General features: G+C 41.9%; 1 protein-coding gene across 1 annotated transcript; it reads left to right on the plus strand.

Annotated features, from left to right (window-relative positions):
- Positions 1-216: 216 nt before the first annotated feature.
- supt4h1 (SPT4 homolog, DSIF elongation factor subunit) lies at positions 217-7,716 on the plus strand. The gene is made up of 5 exons (XM_055658012.1): positions 217-366; positions 2,421-2,527; positions 4,197-4,252; positions 6,962-7,015; positions 7,356-7,716. Exons 1-5 carry the CDS (start codon positions 295-297, stop codon positions 7,421-7,423), a joined length of 357 nt encoding a protein of 118 aa, XP_055513987.1. The 5' UTR covers positions 217-294; the 3' UTR covers positions 7,424-7,716.
- The last annotated feature ends 9,151 nt before the right edge of the window (positions 7,717-16,867 follow it).

Below are 16,867 nucleotides of genomic sequence, written 5' to 3' on the forward strand. Positions count from 1 at the left end.
CTGGCATCTTTGGTTTAAACCAGCATCTGCAGTTCCTTCATACATTGCCTAATTGTATTATTGTTTAATTAATAAATGTTTAAGGTAATGGGGCTTCATTGGGCAGTACCAAAGGCTCCTCTAGTATCTGCTTTAGGCAGTACCAAAGGCTCCTCTAGTATCTGCTTTAGGCAGTACCAAAGATACTAGAGGAGCTAAGCTAATCTTTGGGCAGTACGTTAATTCTACGGAAGTGACGTTAAAACGTAGGACGGAAGTTTTGTTGCTGGAAAAAGCGTAGAGTATTTTCTCATCATGGCCGCGCTGGAGACGGTGCCGAAGGATCTAAGGCATTTACGAGCTTGTCTTCTGTGTTCATTAGTGAAGGTAAGTAAGTATACGGAAATGAGTATTAGGAGGTTACCGCATCGAGGTTGTGTTCACTTTATTTTGAGAGAATTATGGCCTGATTCCGCGTTACACGGCGGAGTCTAAAGGCCGACGCGGCGTTGTTTCAGTTGTTCTGACTGGCGAGCGCACTCCGTTTTGTATTTTTTTTAATTTCAATTTGCATGGAATGCGATGTGGTCACTGTAACACTACCAAAAAACTAAAATGTTTTGGGTGTTACAATAATCCTTCTCTGATTCTGCGGAGTTCGTGTTTTCATCCTGAAAATGACAGCATACAATTGGCATTGTATTATCACGTCGTATGTGTTCAAGTTACATTTATTGTCACATACACCAATTGGTGCAGTGAAAACTGAGTTACCATGCAGCCACACAAATAAAATAAAATGAACACAACACTGTACAATTTAACATGAACATCCTCCACAGCGGAATCATCGTTTACCACTGTGAGGGAAGGAAATAACGTTCAGTCATCTTCCTCTTGACAGAAAAGGCATTGACAGCCAAGAAAGAGAAAGTTTGCCCCTAGTCCTCATCTTTACTTTACTAACTACATCCATGACGTTGGGGGTCATGGAGAGAAGGCAAGAGAATGGGGTTAGGAGGGAGAGATTGATCAGCCATGATTGAATGGCAGAGTAGACTTGATGGGCCGAATGGCCTAAGTGCTCCTATCACATGACACCATCCTTTGTCATTTCCATCAACTGTAATTGGCTCCAGCACCAGCAACATCTTCCACTCCCTATCCCTTTGTCTTCTGAAGGGACTGATTTCTCCATGACTCTTTGGTTCATTCATTCTCCCTGGTGCCTTCCCCAACAACTACACTTGTTCCTCTCTTGCTACCACCAGCCACCTAAGTCGCTTTTCCTGGTGAACCAATGATTTGCATGCACCTCTGCTCATCTACTGTATTTTTAAGAGGACATGGGAGGCATTATCTGTGCAGAGGGTGGTGTTATCTGGAATGAAATGTCAGAGAAAGTGGCAAAGGCAGATGCAACTGATATTTTGTAAGACATTTGGACAGGTAAGGGCGACACATTGGCGCAGCGTTAGTGTTGCTGCCTTACAATGCCAGAGACCCGGGTTTGATCCTGACTACGGGTGCTATCTGTAAGGAGTTTGTATGTTCTTCCCGTGACTGCGTGGCTTTTCTCTGGGTGCTTTGGTTTCCTCCCACAATCCAACGACGTACAGGTTTGTAGGTTAATTGGCTTTGGTAAGTTTGTAAATTGTTCCTGGTGTGTAGGATAGTGCTAGTGTGCAGGGATTATTAGTCATCGCAGAATTGGTGTGCCAAAGGGCCTGTTTCTGGGCTGTACATCTAAACAAAACTAAAAATATGTGGATAGGAAAAGTTGAGAGAGACATCAAACAAATATAGGCAAATGGCACCAGCTCAGAAAGACATCTTGGTTGGCATGGATAACCTTGAGTTGGTGACTGCTTTGCAGGGCGCTTAAGCCCTGTCCAAAATGGCCATTCTGAATTCCTGGTTGCATGCCATTTCAACTACCCTCTCCATTCCTGCACTGATATGTCTGTCCTTGGCTTCTCCATTGCGAGGGTGAGGGCCAACATAAATTAAAGAATCTACACCCTGTATGGACTGTCTACAACCTCATATCAACAATGAATTTTCCAATTTCAGGTAGCCCTTACATGTTCACCTCTCCCTCCTCATCTGCTTTAGCTCCTCCCATTTTTAACACTTCCCTTGAACACATCTTCATCCCCCCCAGCCCCCAATTACCCATTTTCAAACCTTCCCCCCCCCTGTTTCATCCTCTGCACCTTCACCAACTGGAATGGACTTGTCTTCCCTCCCCCTCTCAAAGAAAATATGATCCCGACTGCCCTTCATCTCTTCCCCTCTGCTTTAAACCATTTAAATCCAATTTGCATTATTTTTCAAGAGAAGCTGCATCTTTAATTGCAGTCAAAAACCATGTTTAATTTCAAAACCTAATGCTTGTGTTTGTCTTTTTACTTTAACTCCTACTCCCAACTCCCTTGAAGACCATAGATCAGTTTGAATATGATGGTTGTGATAACTGCGATGCCTATCTGCAAATGAAGGGGAATCGAGAGATGGTGTATGACTGCACAAGTTCTTCTTTTGATGGGTGAGTTAACAACAGCACAATGCCCTCCATAATGTTTGGGACAAAAACCCATCATTTATTTATTTGCCTCTGTACTCCACAATTTGAGATTTATAATAGAAAAAATCACATGTGGTTAAAGTGCACATTGTGAGATTTTAATATAGGCCATTTTTATACATTTTGGTTTCACCATGTATAAATTACAGCAGTGTTTATACATAGCCCATCCATTTCTGGGCACCATAATGTTTGGGACACAGCAATGTCATGTAAATGAAAGTAGTCATGTTTAGAATTTTGTTGCATATCCTTTGCATGCAATGACTGCTTGAAGTCTGTGATCCATGGACATCACCAGTTGCTGGGTGTCTTCTCTGATGATGCTCTGCCAGGCCTGTAATACAGCCATCTTTAGCTTATACTTGTTTTGGGGGCAAGTAGCCTTCAGATTTCTCTTCAGCATCTAAAAGGCATGCTCAATTGGGATCAGAGCGGGTGATTGACTTGGCCACTCAAGAATTTACAATTTTTTAGCTTTGAAAAACTCCTTTGTTGCTTTAACAGTATGTTTGGGATCATTGTCTTGCTGTAGAATGAACTGCCGGCCAATGAGTTTTGAGGCATTTGTTTGAACTTGAGCAGATAGGATGTGTCTTTACACTTCAGAATTCATTATGCTACTACCATCAGCAGTTGTATCATCAATGAAGATAAGTTAGCCAGTACCTTCTGCAGTCATTCATGCCCAGGACACAACACCCCCACCGCCGTGTTTCACAGATGAGGTGGCATGCTTTGGATCTTGGGCACTTCCTTCTCTCCTCTATACTTTGCTCTTGCCATCACTCTGATATGTTAATCTTCATCTCATCTGTCCACAAGACCTTTTTCCGGAACTGTGGTTGCTTGTTTAAGTACTTCTTGGCAAACCATAACCTGGCCATCCTATTTTTGCGGCCAACCAGTGGTTTGCATCTTGCAATGTAGCGTCTGTATTTCAGTTCATGGTCTTTCGTGGCCACTTGTCATTGACACATCTGACTCCTGAAGAGTGTTTCTGATCTGTCGGACAGGTGTTTGGGGATTTTTCTTTATTATAGAGAGAATGCTTCTGTCATCAGCTGTGGAGGTCTTCCTTGGCCTGCCTGTCTCTTTGCGATTAGTAAGCTCACTAGTGCTTTCTCTCTTCTTAATGATGTTCCAAACAGTTGATTTTGGCAAGCCTAAGGTTTGGCTGTTGTCTCTACAGAGTAATTCTCTAAGAATTTGATTGTTCTGTTTCGGGAGACATGACAATAAAGCACTCTTGATGCACACAGCATTGGTGGAGGTGTTGTAGGGTCAAACAATGTGAGAGTACTGAATGATTTAGAAATGAAGTTGATACAAGGGCGATAAACCATTTATTATAGTTGCGTTCACTGAGATACAGTGAAAAGCTTTTGCAATCAAATAATGTACATGAATACAACCAAGCCAAACGCAAATATAGCAGGTACAGCAAAGAAAAAAATACCAGAGTGCAGAATAGTCAGCATTATAGTGTAACAGTTCCAGAGAAAAACTCCAATGCCAGCAATGAGGTAGTTTGGAAAATCGGGATTGTACCCAAGCTTATGACAATACCATTTGGGAGTCTGATAAGAGGGGAAGAAACTGTTCGTGACTGTAAATGTCTCCTTTGCAGGATCATAGCAATGATGAGTCCTGATGACAGTTGGGTCTCTAAGTGGCAGCGGATCAGTAAGTTAAAAGCTGTTTTGGTGCATGTTGTTATATTTCAACTTGTCCCATCATATATTTTCATAACTACATCATTGGCAACATCCCCATCTTTTACAACGTTAGCGGCCAAATACTCAGAATCATGCCTTTGAGCTTTCTTTCTGCATACAGATTTTGCGTCCTGAATGGTCCCTACTTTTTCTTTATTGTATTATTATTTTTGTACTCATAAAAATATTTTTTATCAATATTTTCATATCCCCTCTATTTTTCTAAATTTCCATTTAATTTCACTCCTACATTTCTGCAGAGGAGCTTGTATATCTGACACAATAGGTTATGTCATTACAGAACCCCTGTGACTCATGGTGTGCCTCTGGGATCAGTGATGGATACATTTCTGTTTGTGGTATAAATCAGTAATTTAGATGAGAATGTACAAGCCATGAATAGCAAGCTTGCAGATCTCACAAAAGTGGGTGGCAATGTACATAACAAAGTGGTTGGCAGACAGGAAACAAAGAGTTGGGATTAACGGGTCCCTTTCAGAATGGCAGGCCGTGACTAGTGGGGTACCGCAAGGCCCAGTGCTGGGACTGCAGCTATTTACCATATACATCAATGATTTGGATGAAGGGATTCAAAGTAACATTAGCAAATTTGCAGATGACACAAAGCTGGGTGGCAGTGTGAACTGTGAGGAGGATGCTATGAGAATGCAGGGTGACTTGGACAGGTTGGGGAATGGGCAGATGCATGGCAGATTAAGTTTAATGCGGATAAATGTGAGGTTATCCACTTTGGTATAGCAAAAACAGAAAGGCAGATTACTATCTAAATGGCATCAAGTTGGGAAAGGGGAAGTACAACGGGATCTGAGGGTCCTTGTACATCAGTCTATGAAAGTAAGCATGCAGGTACCGCAGGCAGTGAAGAAAGCGAAAAGCATGTTAGCCTTTATAACAAGAGGAATCTAATATAGGAGCAAAGAGGTCCTTCTGCAGTTTTGCACTGTACAGAGCCCTTGTGAGACCACACCTGGGGTATTGTGTACAGTTTTGGTCCCCTAATTTGTGGAAGGACATTCTTGCTATTGAGGGAGTGCAACGTAGGTTTACAAGGTTAATTCCCGGGATGGCGGGACTGTCATAGACTGAGAGAATGGAGCAGCTGGGCTTGTACACTGGAGTTTAGAAGGATGAGAGGGAATCTCATTGAAACGTATAAGATTGTTAAGGGCTTGGACACGCTAGAGGCAGGAAACATGTTCCTGATGTTGGGGGAGTCCAGAACCAGGGGCCACAGTTTAAGAATAAGGAGTAAGCCATTTAGAACGGAGACGAGGAAACACTTTCTCACAGAGAGTGGTGAGTCTGTGGAATTCTCTGCCTCAGAGGACGGTGGAGGCAGGTTCTCTGGTTGCTTTCAAGAGAGCAAGATAGGGCTCTTAAAAATAGCCGAGTCGGGGGATATGGGGAGAAAGCAGGAACGGGGTACTGATTGGGGATGATCAGCCATGAATGGCGGTGCTGGCTCGAAGGGCCAAATGGCCTACTCCTGCACTATTGTCTTTTGTCTATTGTCAAAGATGATTATCAGAAATTGCAGCAGAATCTCGATCGATGGGGTAGGTGGGCTGCGGAATAGTTCATGCATTTTAATACTGGCACGTGCAATGTGTTGCATTTTGGGAAGAAACTAGGGCAGGGCCTACACAGTGAATGGCAGGGCTCTAGGGAACGTGGTGGAGCAGAAGGATCTGGAACTGCAGGTACATAGTTCCTTGAAAATGGTGCAACAGTTAGATAGGGTGGTCAAGAAGGCTTTTGACACGTCGGCCTACATCACTCAGAATATTAAGTGCAGGAGTTGGGAAGTTGTGTTACAGATGTTCACGACATTGGTTTGGCCACATTTTGAATATTGTGTTCAGTTTTGGTCACCCTGTTATAGGAAAAATGTTATTAAGCTGGAAAAGATGCAGAGAAGATTTACGAGGATGTTGCCAAGACTCGATTGTCTGACCTATGGGGAGAGGTTGAGCAGTCTAGGACTTTATTCCTTGTAGAGCAGGAGGAAGAGGGATGATCTTATAGAAGCACATAAGATCATGAGAGGAATTGATAGGCTGTGAGTCTTATATCCAGAGCAGGGGGATCAAGAACCAGAGGATATGGGTTTAAAGGGGGAAAGATCTAATAGCTTGAGAGACAACTTTTTTACACAAACGGCGGTGGATATATGGAACAATCTGCCAGAGGAGATGGTTGAGGCAGTTATTATCACAATGTTCAAAATGTATTTGGACAGTAACATGGATAGGATAGGTTTAAAAGGAGATGGGCCAAATACAGGCAGGTGGACTAGTGTAGATGGGACACGTTGGTTGGTGTGGGCAAGATGGGGCGAAGGGCCTGTTTCCACTCTATGAGTCCATAACAATATCTGCCTTGTCCTGCAATTTTGTCATTCACAGAGCTTTAGGTTTTGTAGTTACGTAATCTGTAGGTGCTGTTTGAATCATGTCCTGAAATGCACCCCATTGGTTCAAGGCTGAGTTTTGTCATCAACTAGCTGTTTGCAGTCGTGTTTTGCCAAATAATTTTTGTAAATTTGGCCTAAATCCCATTTTAAACACATACGCTTATTTTATTGACCCTGTGCATTTACCTGATTAGAATCTGATAGCCTAAATCTGTTGCTGATTAATGTTTTGCACTTTTTCAGGTAACTTCAAGCCAGGTATCTACGCAGTATCAGTGACAGGACGGTTACCCCAAGGTAAGATATTATAGCTGTAAAGTTACATTTCAGACATTGAGACAGTCACAGAAATGATTTAAATCTATAAAATGTAAGTTAGAAAGTTGATGAGTTTCCTCACCAACCATGTGATAAAGGCCAAACATTCATCTTCGAAATGAATGAAGATGCTGTATCTGTAATTGTCCAATTTGGCAAAGCTCTTCATGCATATTCCATAGTGTAAATGTTGTGGGTTTACTGAAACCTTGTATTCAAAGGTTTGGCATGAGGGTGGAGAAATCCTGAGGTTGCTAGCACTTGTATGGAAAAGCAGCGAATATTTAATACTTTACTGATTTACTGATCTGTTTTACAGGTATTGTGAGGGAACTGAAAAGTCGAGGTGTTATCTACAAATCGAGAGATACTGCTATCAAATCTTAATAGGCCAATTTGTACTTCCTATCGGAATGATGATCTCTACAATAGGATTCTTCTATTTGTAACTGGAATCATTTGTACTGATCTCAAAATGTTGTTATGTATCCTGTAATGTAATGTATCTAAATCAGTTACATTTATGGTTGTACGCTAGCAACATTGCAGAGTCTGAATTCTGCAAACATCATTCTCCTTGGTTAAGGTGAACTTTTATCTAAAGGTAAATAATAAAATACAGCAGGAATACTTTAATGTGACTTTTGTGAATATTAGAATAAAGTACCAGTTATATACTAGCCAAGTATTTATGGAATATTTGGATAATTAAGTGTAAGACACTTTTTCTTTGAGGGTTGGGGGAGGAAAAAATGAAACATCCAGGAATTTATTTTTGAGCTAACAGAGCAACCAGTATTAATGGTATTCATAATTTTTTATGTCACATTTTTTTTGTCTGAAGTGGGTTCTAAGGATTGATGATAACTAGCTTCTACTTCAGGTTGTGTTACACCTGTGGGGATGGTGCTGAAAGTATTGAGGGTATTTGGAGAGTATCAGAGAATGAGGCTAGGCTTGATAGTTGAGATGGACCGGGATCAGTTAGACTTGCTCGATGGGGCAGTATTGGTTGTCAGTAGTTAGCATGGAGGGGGTAGATGTATTGTAGTATGGGAGGGGTTCACACTGCTGGTTGTGGTAATTAATTAATTTGCATGTTGCCTTGGCAGTATTGTCAGAAGAGCTTGTCCAATTACCCTTGGTGTTGAGTTGGCAATAACTTTGGTTGGAGGTATCTCTTTGATTGTGTATCTCTGGAGACACTATTTGAGATTTTTATATTTTAGTTATTGGGGTCCTGAATGGGTGCGAGTATTTCTAGAGTGGAGTCTGTGTTGGGGGTCCCAAAGACTAGTTAACTATTAAGTTTCCAGCACCAATCTAGGATCAGATTTGACAGGCTAGGCTCCCCTTTAAGTCATACCGAATTGGGGTTTTCTGTGATGTGCAAACCTGCTTCTCTGAGTGGGCTATAATGCTGAAGGCAATACAAGTATGTTTGGAAATTACAGAAGTGACATCCAGATGCACAGCCACTGGATCTGATTGTATTTAAAATACGTGGAACACAAACTACTGATTTTAATTGCAACCTCCATAAAATCACCAATTTTCAATTGATTTATCTTTTATTGTACAGTGAATGGAAATGTGGCAATGCACAACCAATCTTTCTTTATTATTCACAAAGATAGACACAACAAGTTGAACTAACTCCAGCATCTCTGGAGAGAAGGAATGGGTGACGTTTCGGGTCGAGACCCTTCTTCAAACTTCTATGGTAGTTATGCCCTTCAGAATCTATCCTGACTTGCTCAAGTTGGTGTTACAAAACAAGTCTTGGCAATGGACATTATGCTCTGTACCTCTACTACTGGTTTGACATTGAATCGTGCTGATTCATCAGATGGATGAAAGTCAGATGATAGTGAGCAGAGATTTTGTCAGACTCCGGTGAAATGGTGAGAAGGTAGCAGCGTGCAAAGCAATTTATTTGACAGTTGTACTGTAAAACACAAAATTAATTGCTCAGCTACCAATATTCTCACACCATAAATTCAATGAGGCAAAAAACACATGATAACGTTTCAAATCGCATCTGCAAGTTAAAGCGTTCCATATTACATGATCTTAATAAATATTTTCTTGAAACAGATTTAATTTTCAGTGATTCATTGTTATTGAGGCATAAATTATTCACTTTTTTAAATGAAGCAAAACATTGCATTTAAAACTTTAAAATACAAAGAAACCTGAAAAAAATGTTGTTTATGCCTTTCTGTGGAGTATACATGACAAAAGTATAATTGTAATGGTTTTCATATAAGTTCATCATTTATCTGAAGTAGTTTTGGGAACTTAGTCTCCAACATGTTTCATGGACTTTAGAGATACAGCACAGAAGCCGGCCCTTCAGCTCACCAAGTCCATGTTTGAAAACCAGATTTGGAGATTAACATTAAAAAAAAAAAAAGGTTTTTATTTGTTAAAACAAATAAGACTTTTAATTGTTAATGCTGTTGAGAATTGGCCAGTCAGTTGGTCATACTTTTTTTTAAGTTAAGAGCATTCAATGAGAGCATGGAGATATTATTTGTTATCCCAAGTATTTCACTGGGTAAGCCTGACAACAAGCTCATCTCAATGCTAATTACTTTATCATGAAAATATTCCTGGCTTAGCTCTTAGGTGAGAATTGTTGAGGTAATACAGATGCATGGAATCTTCTGTTTCTGGTATCTCCTTATAATACATACCCCCTTGTCTTAAGGGCCTGTCCCACTTTCATGTACTAATTCACAACCTTTTTTACTCGTGGACATTTTTCATCATGCTAGAAAAACACCCCGACCTACTTGATGCCACGAGTACCTACGACTAGCATCACCGCCTGCTACGACTTACCTATGACCTTGTGACGACCATGCTGCAAGTATGAGTCAAGGGCAAACTCGGCAGAGGTCGTGAATTAGGTCGTGAAAGTGGGAATCTGCTCATCCCCTGTAGTTCCAGTGTCTCTAAGTTGGGTGTGCGGGGTGCCAAAGATAGTGTTTAAGAAGGAACTGCAGATGCTGGAAAATCGAAGGTACACACCAAAACCCTTCTTCAGACTGATGGGGGGTGGCAGGGAGAAGAAAGGAAAAGGGAGGAGGAGGAGTCCGAGGGATGGGAGGAGACAGCAAGGGCTAACAAAATTGGGAGAATTCAATGTTCATGCCCGCAGGACCCATTCAAGGACCCAAGCAGTCGTTCCAGGTGCGACAGAGGTCCACCTGCATCTCCTCCAACCTCATCTATTCCATCCGCTGCTCTAGATGTCAGCTGATCTACATTGGTGAGACCAAGCGGAGGCTGGGCGATCGCTTCGCTGAACACCTCCGCTCGGTCCGCAATAACCAAGCTGACCTCCCGGTGGCTCAGCACTTCAACTCCCCCTCCCATTCCCCATCCGACCTCTCTGTCCTGGGTCTCCTCCATGGCCAGAGTGAGCAACACTGGAAAATGGAGGAACAGCACCTCATATTCCGCTTGGGGAGTCTGCATCCTGCGGGCATGAACATTGAATTATCCCAATTTTGTTAGCCATTGCTGTCTCCTCTCCTCGGGCTGTCTCCTCTCAGCCCTCGGGTTCCTCCTCCTTTTTCCTTTCTTCTCCCTCCCCCATCAATCTGAAGAAGGGTTTTGGCCTGAAACGTTGCCTGTTTACTTCGCTCCGTAGATGCTGCTGCACCCGCTGAGTTTCTCCAGCATTTTTGTTACCTGCCAAAGATAGTGATTGACCATCGCCATCTCCCCTTTGTAACTGGAATCATTTGTGCTGATCTCAAAATGTTGTATGTACTATTCAAATCAGTTACATTTATGATCGTATTCCAGTAAAATTGCAGTTCAATTACATCCATTAACCCTATTACAGAATATCATCTTAGCTGGAAATTGTGATCCATGATATTAGATGTTAATTCAGTTGCATAGGGTTATTTGTTTTCCTTTTGCAGTATAACAATTTGTATCTCTTGCTAGCCATTAACCCCTTTCTTAAATCAAGATCTGAATGTTTTGTTGGATGAATGCTTTAAAATGAAAAGATTTTACATTAAAAAATTTGGGGAATTGGATACTAAAGTTGGGAGGACACTAGAGAGGTGGAGTGGGATAAACACTCGGCCTCCATGGGGTAGACATTCCAGTTGTAGCAAGAATGAAGTGTGATCCCGGACACTTGACGCTCACATATTTGTAGTACATTAAGGGTAACATTAAATGTAAGTAAGAAGTGATGTTTTATGTGGTATGATTTTTGATACATTCGTGCACAGACATTGCCATTGAGAATTTATTGCTTTCAAAAAAAGGATACTTTGTTGATAACTATTGTTACTTAGCTAAAATATGAAGTGCCTCCAGATACTATGTAATATACATTTAGAGATATAATTCCTCTGCACAGACTCAAGGAACTTACATGATAAAAATGTAAGAAATCTGCACTTGTTAATCCATTTTAAGCATTTCAAAGATTTTGTGCTATGGGGGTGCTGTTTTAAATCTGGCACGTGTTTTTGATTGTGCATACTTTCTTGGCTGTGTGTTCCTTTCTTATTCTTCTGTCGGCAGTCTAATGTAACTTCTGTTTATAACAAAACCTAAGACATTCTAATACAAGAAAGACACAGATTTCAGTCTCATTTACAGGAACCGTTGACAGTGCAGTTATAGAATAAAAGCAGAATAGTAAAGCTCAGTTTCCTCCAAGGCCTGCTAAAATAGATGTTGTCAAATGTCAAAAGTACATGCAGTGTTGTGTTTATCCACAATGGGGCATCATTACCCAAAACATCATTCTGTGTAGGTGATAGTTAAGGCAGTTCCCGGTTTTAGTATCAATATGCATGATTCCGAACATTACGTCGCTGGATATTTTACTATGAGATTACTGATATACTGTCATATGTTGGATACTAAAATAGTTTATAATCCGGTTAGATTTGTAACACACTGTTTTGGCAAATATCTTGAATTTCACAAAACTATGCAAATTTAATTTTATATATATCGATATTTTGTCCTCCGGGGCTTAAAGACCACTCGTACCAATGTTTTCTGCCCTTTATTATTCCTTTTCATCATCCAAACTGAATATACATCCTGAGTAGGAGTAAACGGGTCCTTTTCAGATTGGCAGGCAGTGACTAGTGGGATACCGCAAGGCTCAGTGCTGGGACCCCAGCTATTTACAATATATATTAATGATTTGGACGAGGGAATTGAATGCAACATCTTCAAGTTTGCAGATGACACGAAGCTGGGGGGCAGTGTTAGCTGTGAGGAGGATACTAGGAGGCTGCAAGGTGACTTGGATAGGCTGGGTGAGTTGGCAAATACATGGCAGATGCAGTATAATGTGGATAAATGTGAGGTTATCCACTTTGGTGGCAAAAACAGGAAAGTAGACTATTACCTAAATGGTGGCCGATTAGGAAAAGGGGAGATGTAACGAGACCTGGGTGTCATGGTACACCAGTCATTGAAAGTAGGCATGCAGGTGCAGCAGGCAGTGAAGAAAGCGAATGGTATGTTGGCATTCATAGCAAAAGAATTTGAGTACAGGAGCAGGGAGATTCTACTGCAGTTGTACAGGGTATTGGTGAGACCACACCTGGAGTAATGCGTACAGTTTTGGTCTCCAAATCTGAGGAAAGACATTCTTGCCATAGAGGGAGTACAGAGAAGGTTCACCAGACTGATTCCTGGGATGTCAAGACTTTCATATGAAGAAAGACTGGATAGACTCTGCTTGTACTTGCTAGAATTTAGAAGATTGAGGGGGGATCTTATAGAAACTTACAAAATTCTTAAGGGGTTGCACAGGCTAGATGACGGAAGATTGTTCAAGATGTTGGGGAAGTCCAGGACAAGGGGTCACAGTTTAAGGTTAAAGGGGAAATCCTTTAGAACCGAGATGAGAAAAACATTTTTCACACAGAGTGGTGAATCTCTGGAACTCCCTGCCACAGAATGTAGTTGAGGCCAGTTCATTGGCTATATTTAAGAGGGAGTTGGATGTGGCCCTTGTGGCTAAAGGGATCAGGGGGTATGGAGAGAGGGCAGGTACAGGATACTGAGTTGGATGATCAGCCATGATCATATTGAATGGCGGTGCAGGCTCGAAGGTGCCAAATGGCCTACTCCTGCACCTATTTTCTATGCTTCTATATACTGAGCCCAGAACCTTTTTCTTTTCTTAATGCCGTATTGTCAGTGTTTCCTCTATTATTATATTCTGCCAATCTTTTCAAAATCTTAAGTGACCTGGACTATTCTGTTCACATTCCTGGATGCATTGCGATTCAGTTTCAGTAATGACCATGTGATCAATTCAATCTATTTCTATTTGTTCCACAATGTTTTTGACCTCTTCAATTTAAGGTGCTTTTGGATAGGTACTAGAATATGCAGGGAACGGAGGGATATGGATCATATGCAGGCAGAGGAGATTAGTTTCACTTGGTATGTTCGGCATAGACATTGCAGGTTCCTGTGCTGTATAGTTCTACGTTCTGTGTTCATCTAGTTTAGATGAATTCTTCAAGCAGCCAGATTAATTTCTCTATTTTAACCCTGTTGCTATGCAGTTATCATTGTGTGGTCTATTGCGTTCTGTCACGCAATACTTGCTGATTACCCATCTAACTGCACTGTGCTTTTTTTTTCTAAATTTGTAAATTTCCCCTCACCTGGACCCACCCTGTGAGAGAAAAGCAAGAGTAGTGGAAAGGATGTGGTATTGAAACTACAACAGAGACGCCCATTTTGTGCCAGGCCTCTGCAATATCAGATTATTCAAACATCGGTAAATTAAAAAACATCTCCACTTTCACAAAAAATCCTGCACTGCCAGCATCCCTCTCACTAAACATCACATTAACTGAAATAAAAGCAGTAAGAGCACACCCAAGTCTGGTTTTATATTATCAGTCGTGATAAAATCTGTATTAAAAAAAATAAACAAATATTCTTCACACTATTTTTGTGCCTGTCTTTGCATGCCATTTCCTTTCTGTTCCTAGGTGGTCCTGGTTTAGAAGACATTGACTTTGTAATTGTAATTGTAATTGTAATTGTAAATCTTTATTGTCATTTCCTGAGTATTCGCATACCCAGAGGAAACAAAAAAACGTTGCTCAACCAGTGTCCATTCAGTTTGCATTAAAAAATAAACAGGAATTAAAATTAAAAAATACATGTCATGAACAAATTTAACACTCTACTAAACATTCAACAGCCGTTCCGACCGGCAGCAGCACAACAGTGGCTCTGCTGCAGTGTGGGGGTTTGTGCGCGATACTTGGCAGGGGGCAAAGTCCATTTAACAGTCTTATAGCCTGTGGGAAGAAGCTGAGGAGCATCCTGCTGGTTTTGCAGCTAATGCTCCTGTACCTCTTCCCAGATGGGAGGATGGAGAAAATGTCATGCGATGGGTGGTAAGGGTCTTTGATGATGCTTTGAGCAGCTGACCTGGAAAAACAAGCATTAACTACAATTCTTCTCTGAGACTACTGCAGTCTCGGCTGACTGGGATCAGCAGTGCACTGTTCTAGGGTGAGAGCATAAACTGCTGTCATTCTGAGGGAGGCCAGCATGTCCTTGGTCATGGCAACACCTCAGCAATGTGGGTGCTTTGGTGGAGAATGGGACAACAGATTGCTATAAACCATTGAAAATATCTTTGAACAGTGATGTAAAAGCATCAGATTGAGCTTGCCAGGCTGCAGATTGGGGAATCCATTGCGGAATTCAGACTTTTAATGACATTGATTTTACAGTATTGGAAGCTGTGACCTTGCGATGCCTTCCACAGATGTACTCTCGATGATGGCCTCCCAGTCTATGTCAGAATGAATGAACCAAGTTGCAGCTGCAAACCTCTGTGCCCCTTGACCATGCAGGGCTTATGGGCAGCCTAATGTAAGCACCTGTCTGTTGTCCTCTTATCTAGGCTAGATCATCAACATTTTTATATACGTCCTCTGTAGTTGAAGTCAACTGAGCAGTCCCTCCAGGACCTGAACTCTTCTTTAAACATTGCCCCTGGTTACTGCCATATAGCTTTTCAATCTTCTAACTGGTCCTTTAGATCGAGGATGACTTGCACCGTTCCAGTTCTGTGGGTTCTGATGAAGCTGATGTGGGAACGTATGGCCCAGGAAATGCCTGATGGGGTGAGGGATGGCTTGTTTTTGGAGATGTGGTGGAATTTGGGAGGGGGGAATGGGATTTATGGGAACGTGAAGAGTTAGCACAGATTTGATGGGCCTATTGGCTTTGTTCTGAGTTGAAGGAAATATCAAAGATATTGCTACTTACCATGACTGACATCATGTCTGCTCGTGGGTAATAAGAAAATAATGGTCTCCCTTTCTTCTGTTCAGTCATTTTTTAGCTTTTCACAGTATCTATATATTTCCATGCTGCACAACATCACTTCCCCATCATCAACAATAACAATAGAGGAGATGGAGAGGCTTTTCAGAAGACAGAAAAGTCAGAAATTTCCAATGTTTTCCCCCTCTACTCTCAAGCTCTATGCTGAACAACTGCCACCAGTCTACACAGACATTTTCAACCAGTCCCTGCAAACCTGTACTGTCCCTGCCTGCTTCAAAGTTCCCACTATTGTCCCTGTACCCAAAAAGGCAAGGATTACTTGTCTTAATGACTACAGGCCTGTTGCACTGACCTCTGCCGTCATGAAGACCCTTGAAAGGCGTGCTGGTTCAAGCTGAAAAATATCAGAAACCCCCCTGCTGGACCCTCTGCAGTTTGCACACCGGGCCAATAGATTTGTGGATGATGCAGTCAACCTGGGCCTGCACTTCTTCCTCCAGCACCTAGACCGCCAGGGGACCTATGCGAGGATTTTGTTTGTTGATTTTAGCTCTGCATTCAACATCATTGTACCAGAGCTACTGCATGCCAACACTCCCAACTTGCCCACACCGGCCAACAATGTCCCAGCTACATTAGTCCCACCTGCACTTGGTCCATATCCCTCCAAACCTGTCCTATCCATGTACTTGTCTAACTCTCTTAAATGATGGGATAGTCCCAGCCTCAACCACTGTCTCAACTACCTCCTCTGGCAGTTTGTTCCATACACCCACCACCCATTGTGTGAAAAGGTTACCCCTCGGAATCCTATTAAATCTTTTCCCCTTCACCTTGAACCTATGACCTCTGGTGCTCGATTCCCCTACTCTGGGAAGAGACTCTGTGCATGTACCCGATCTATTCCTCTCATCATTTTTGTACACCTCTATAAGATCCCCCTCTCATACTCCTGCGCTCCATACAATAGAGACCCCCTAGTCCCTAGCTCAAACCCTCTAACCTGGTCCCTATATAGCTCAGGAAGGCCCCTCTCGATCCTGGCAACATCATCCTCATAAATCTTTTCTCCATATCCTTTCAAGCATTGACTCCCTCTTAAATATATTGGCCTCCTACCCTCTAGCATAGTGCCCAGCAACTGTGAACACAATATTCTCGGGAACAAAATGCTCTGTCTCCCAGGAATCAGTCTGGTGAACCTTCTCTGCACTCCCTCTATGGCAATAAACCAACATCTTACACAACTGCAACATGACCTCCCACCTATACTCAATACTCTGACTGATGAAGGCCAAAATGCCAAAAGCCTTTTTCACCACTTTATCTATCTGCGACTTGACCTTCAAGGAACCATGCACCTGTACTCCTAGATCCCTCTGCTCTACAACACAACCCAGAGGCTTACCATTTACTGTTTAGGTCCCACTCTTGTTCGACGTCCCAAAATGCAACACCTCACACTTCTCCGTATTAAATTCCATCAACCATTCTTCCATC

The sequence above is a fragment of the Leucoraja erinacea genome, chromosome 28, assembly GCF_028641065.1.
Source record: "Leucoraja erinacea ecotype New England chromosome 28, Leri_hhj_1, whole genome shotgun sequence".
Lineage (NCBI taxonomy): Eukaryota > Metazoa > Chordata > Chondrichthyes > Rajiformes > Rajidae > Leucoraja > Leucoraja erinaceus.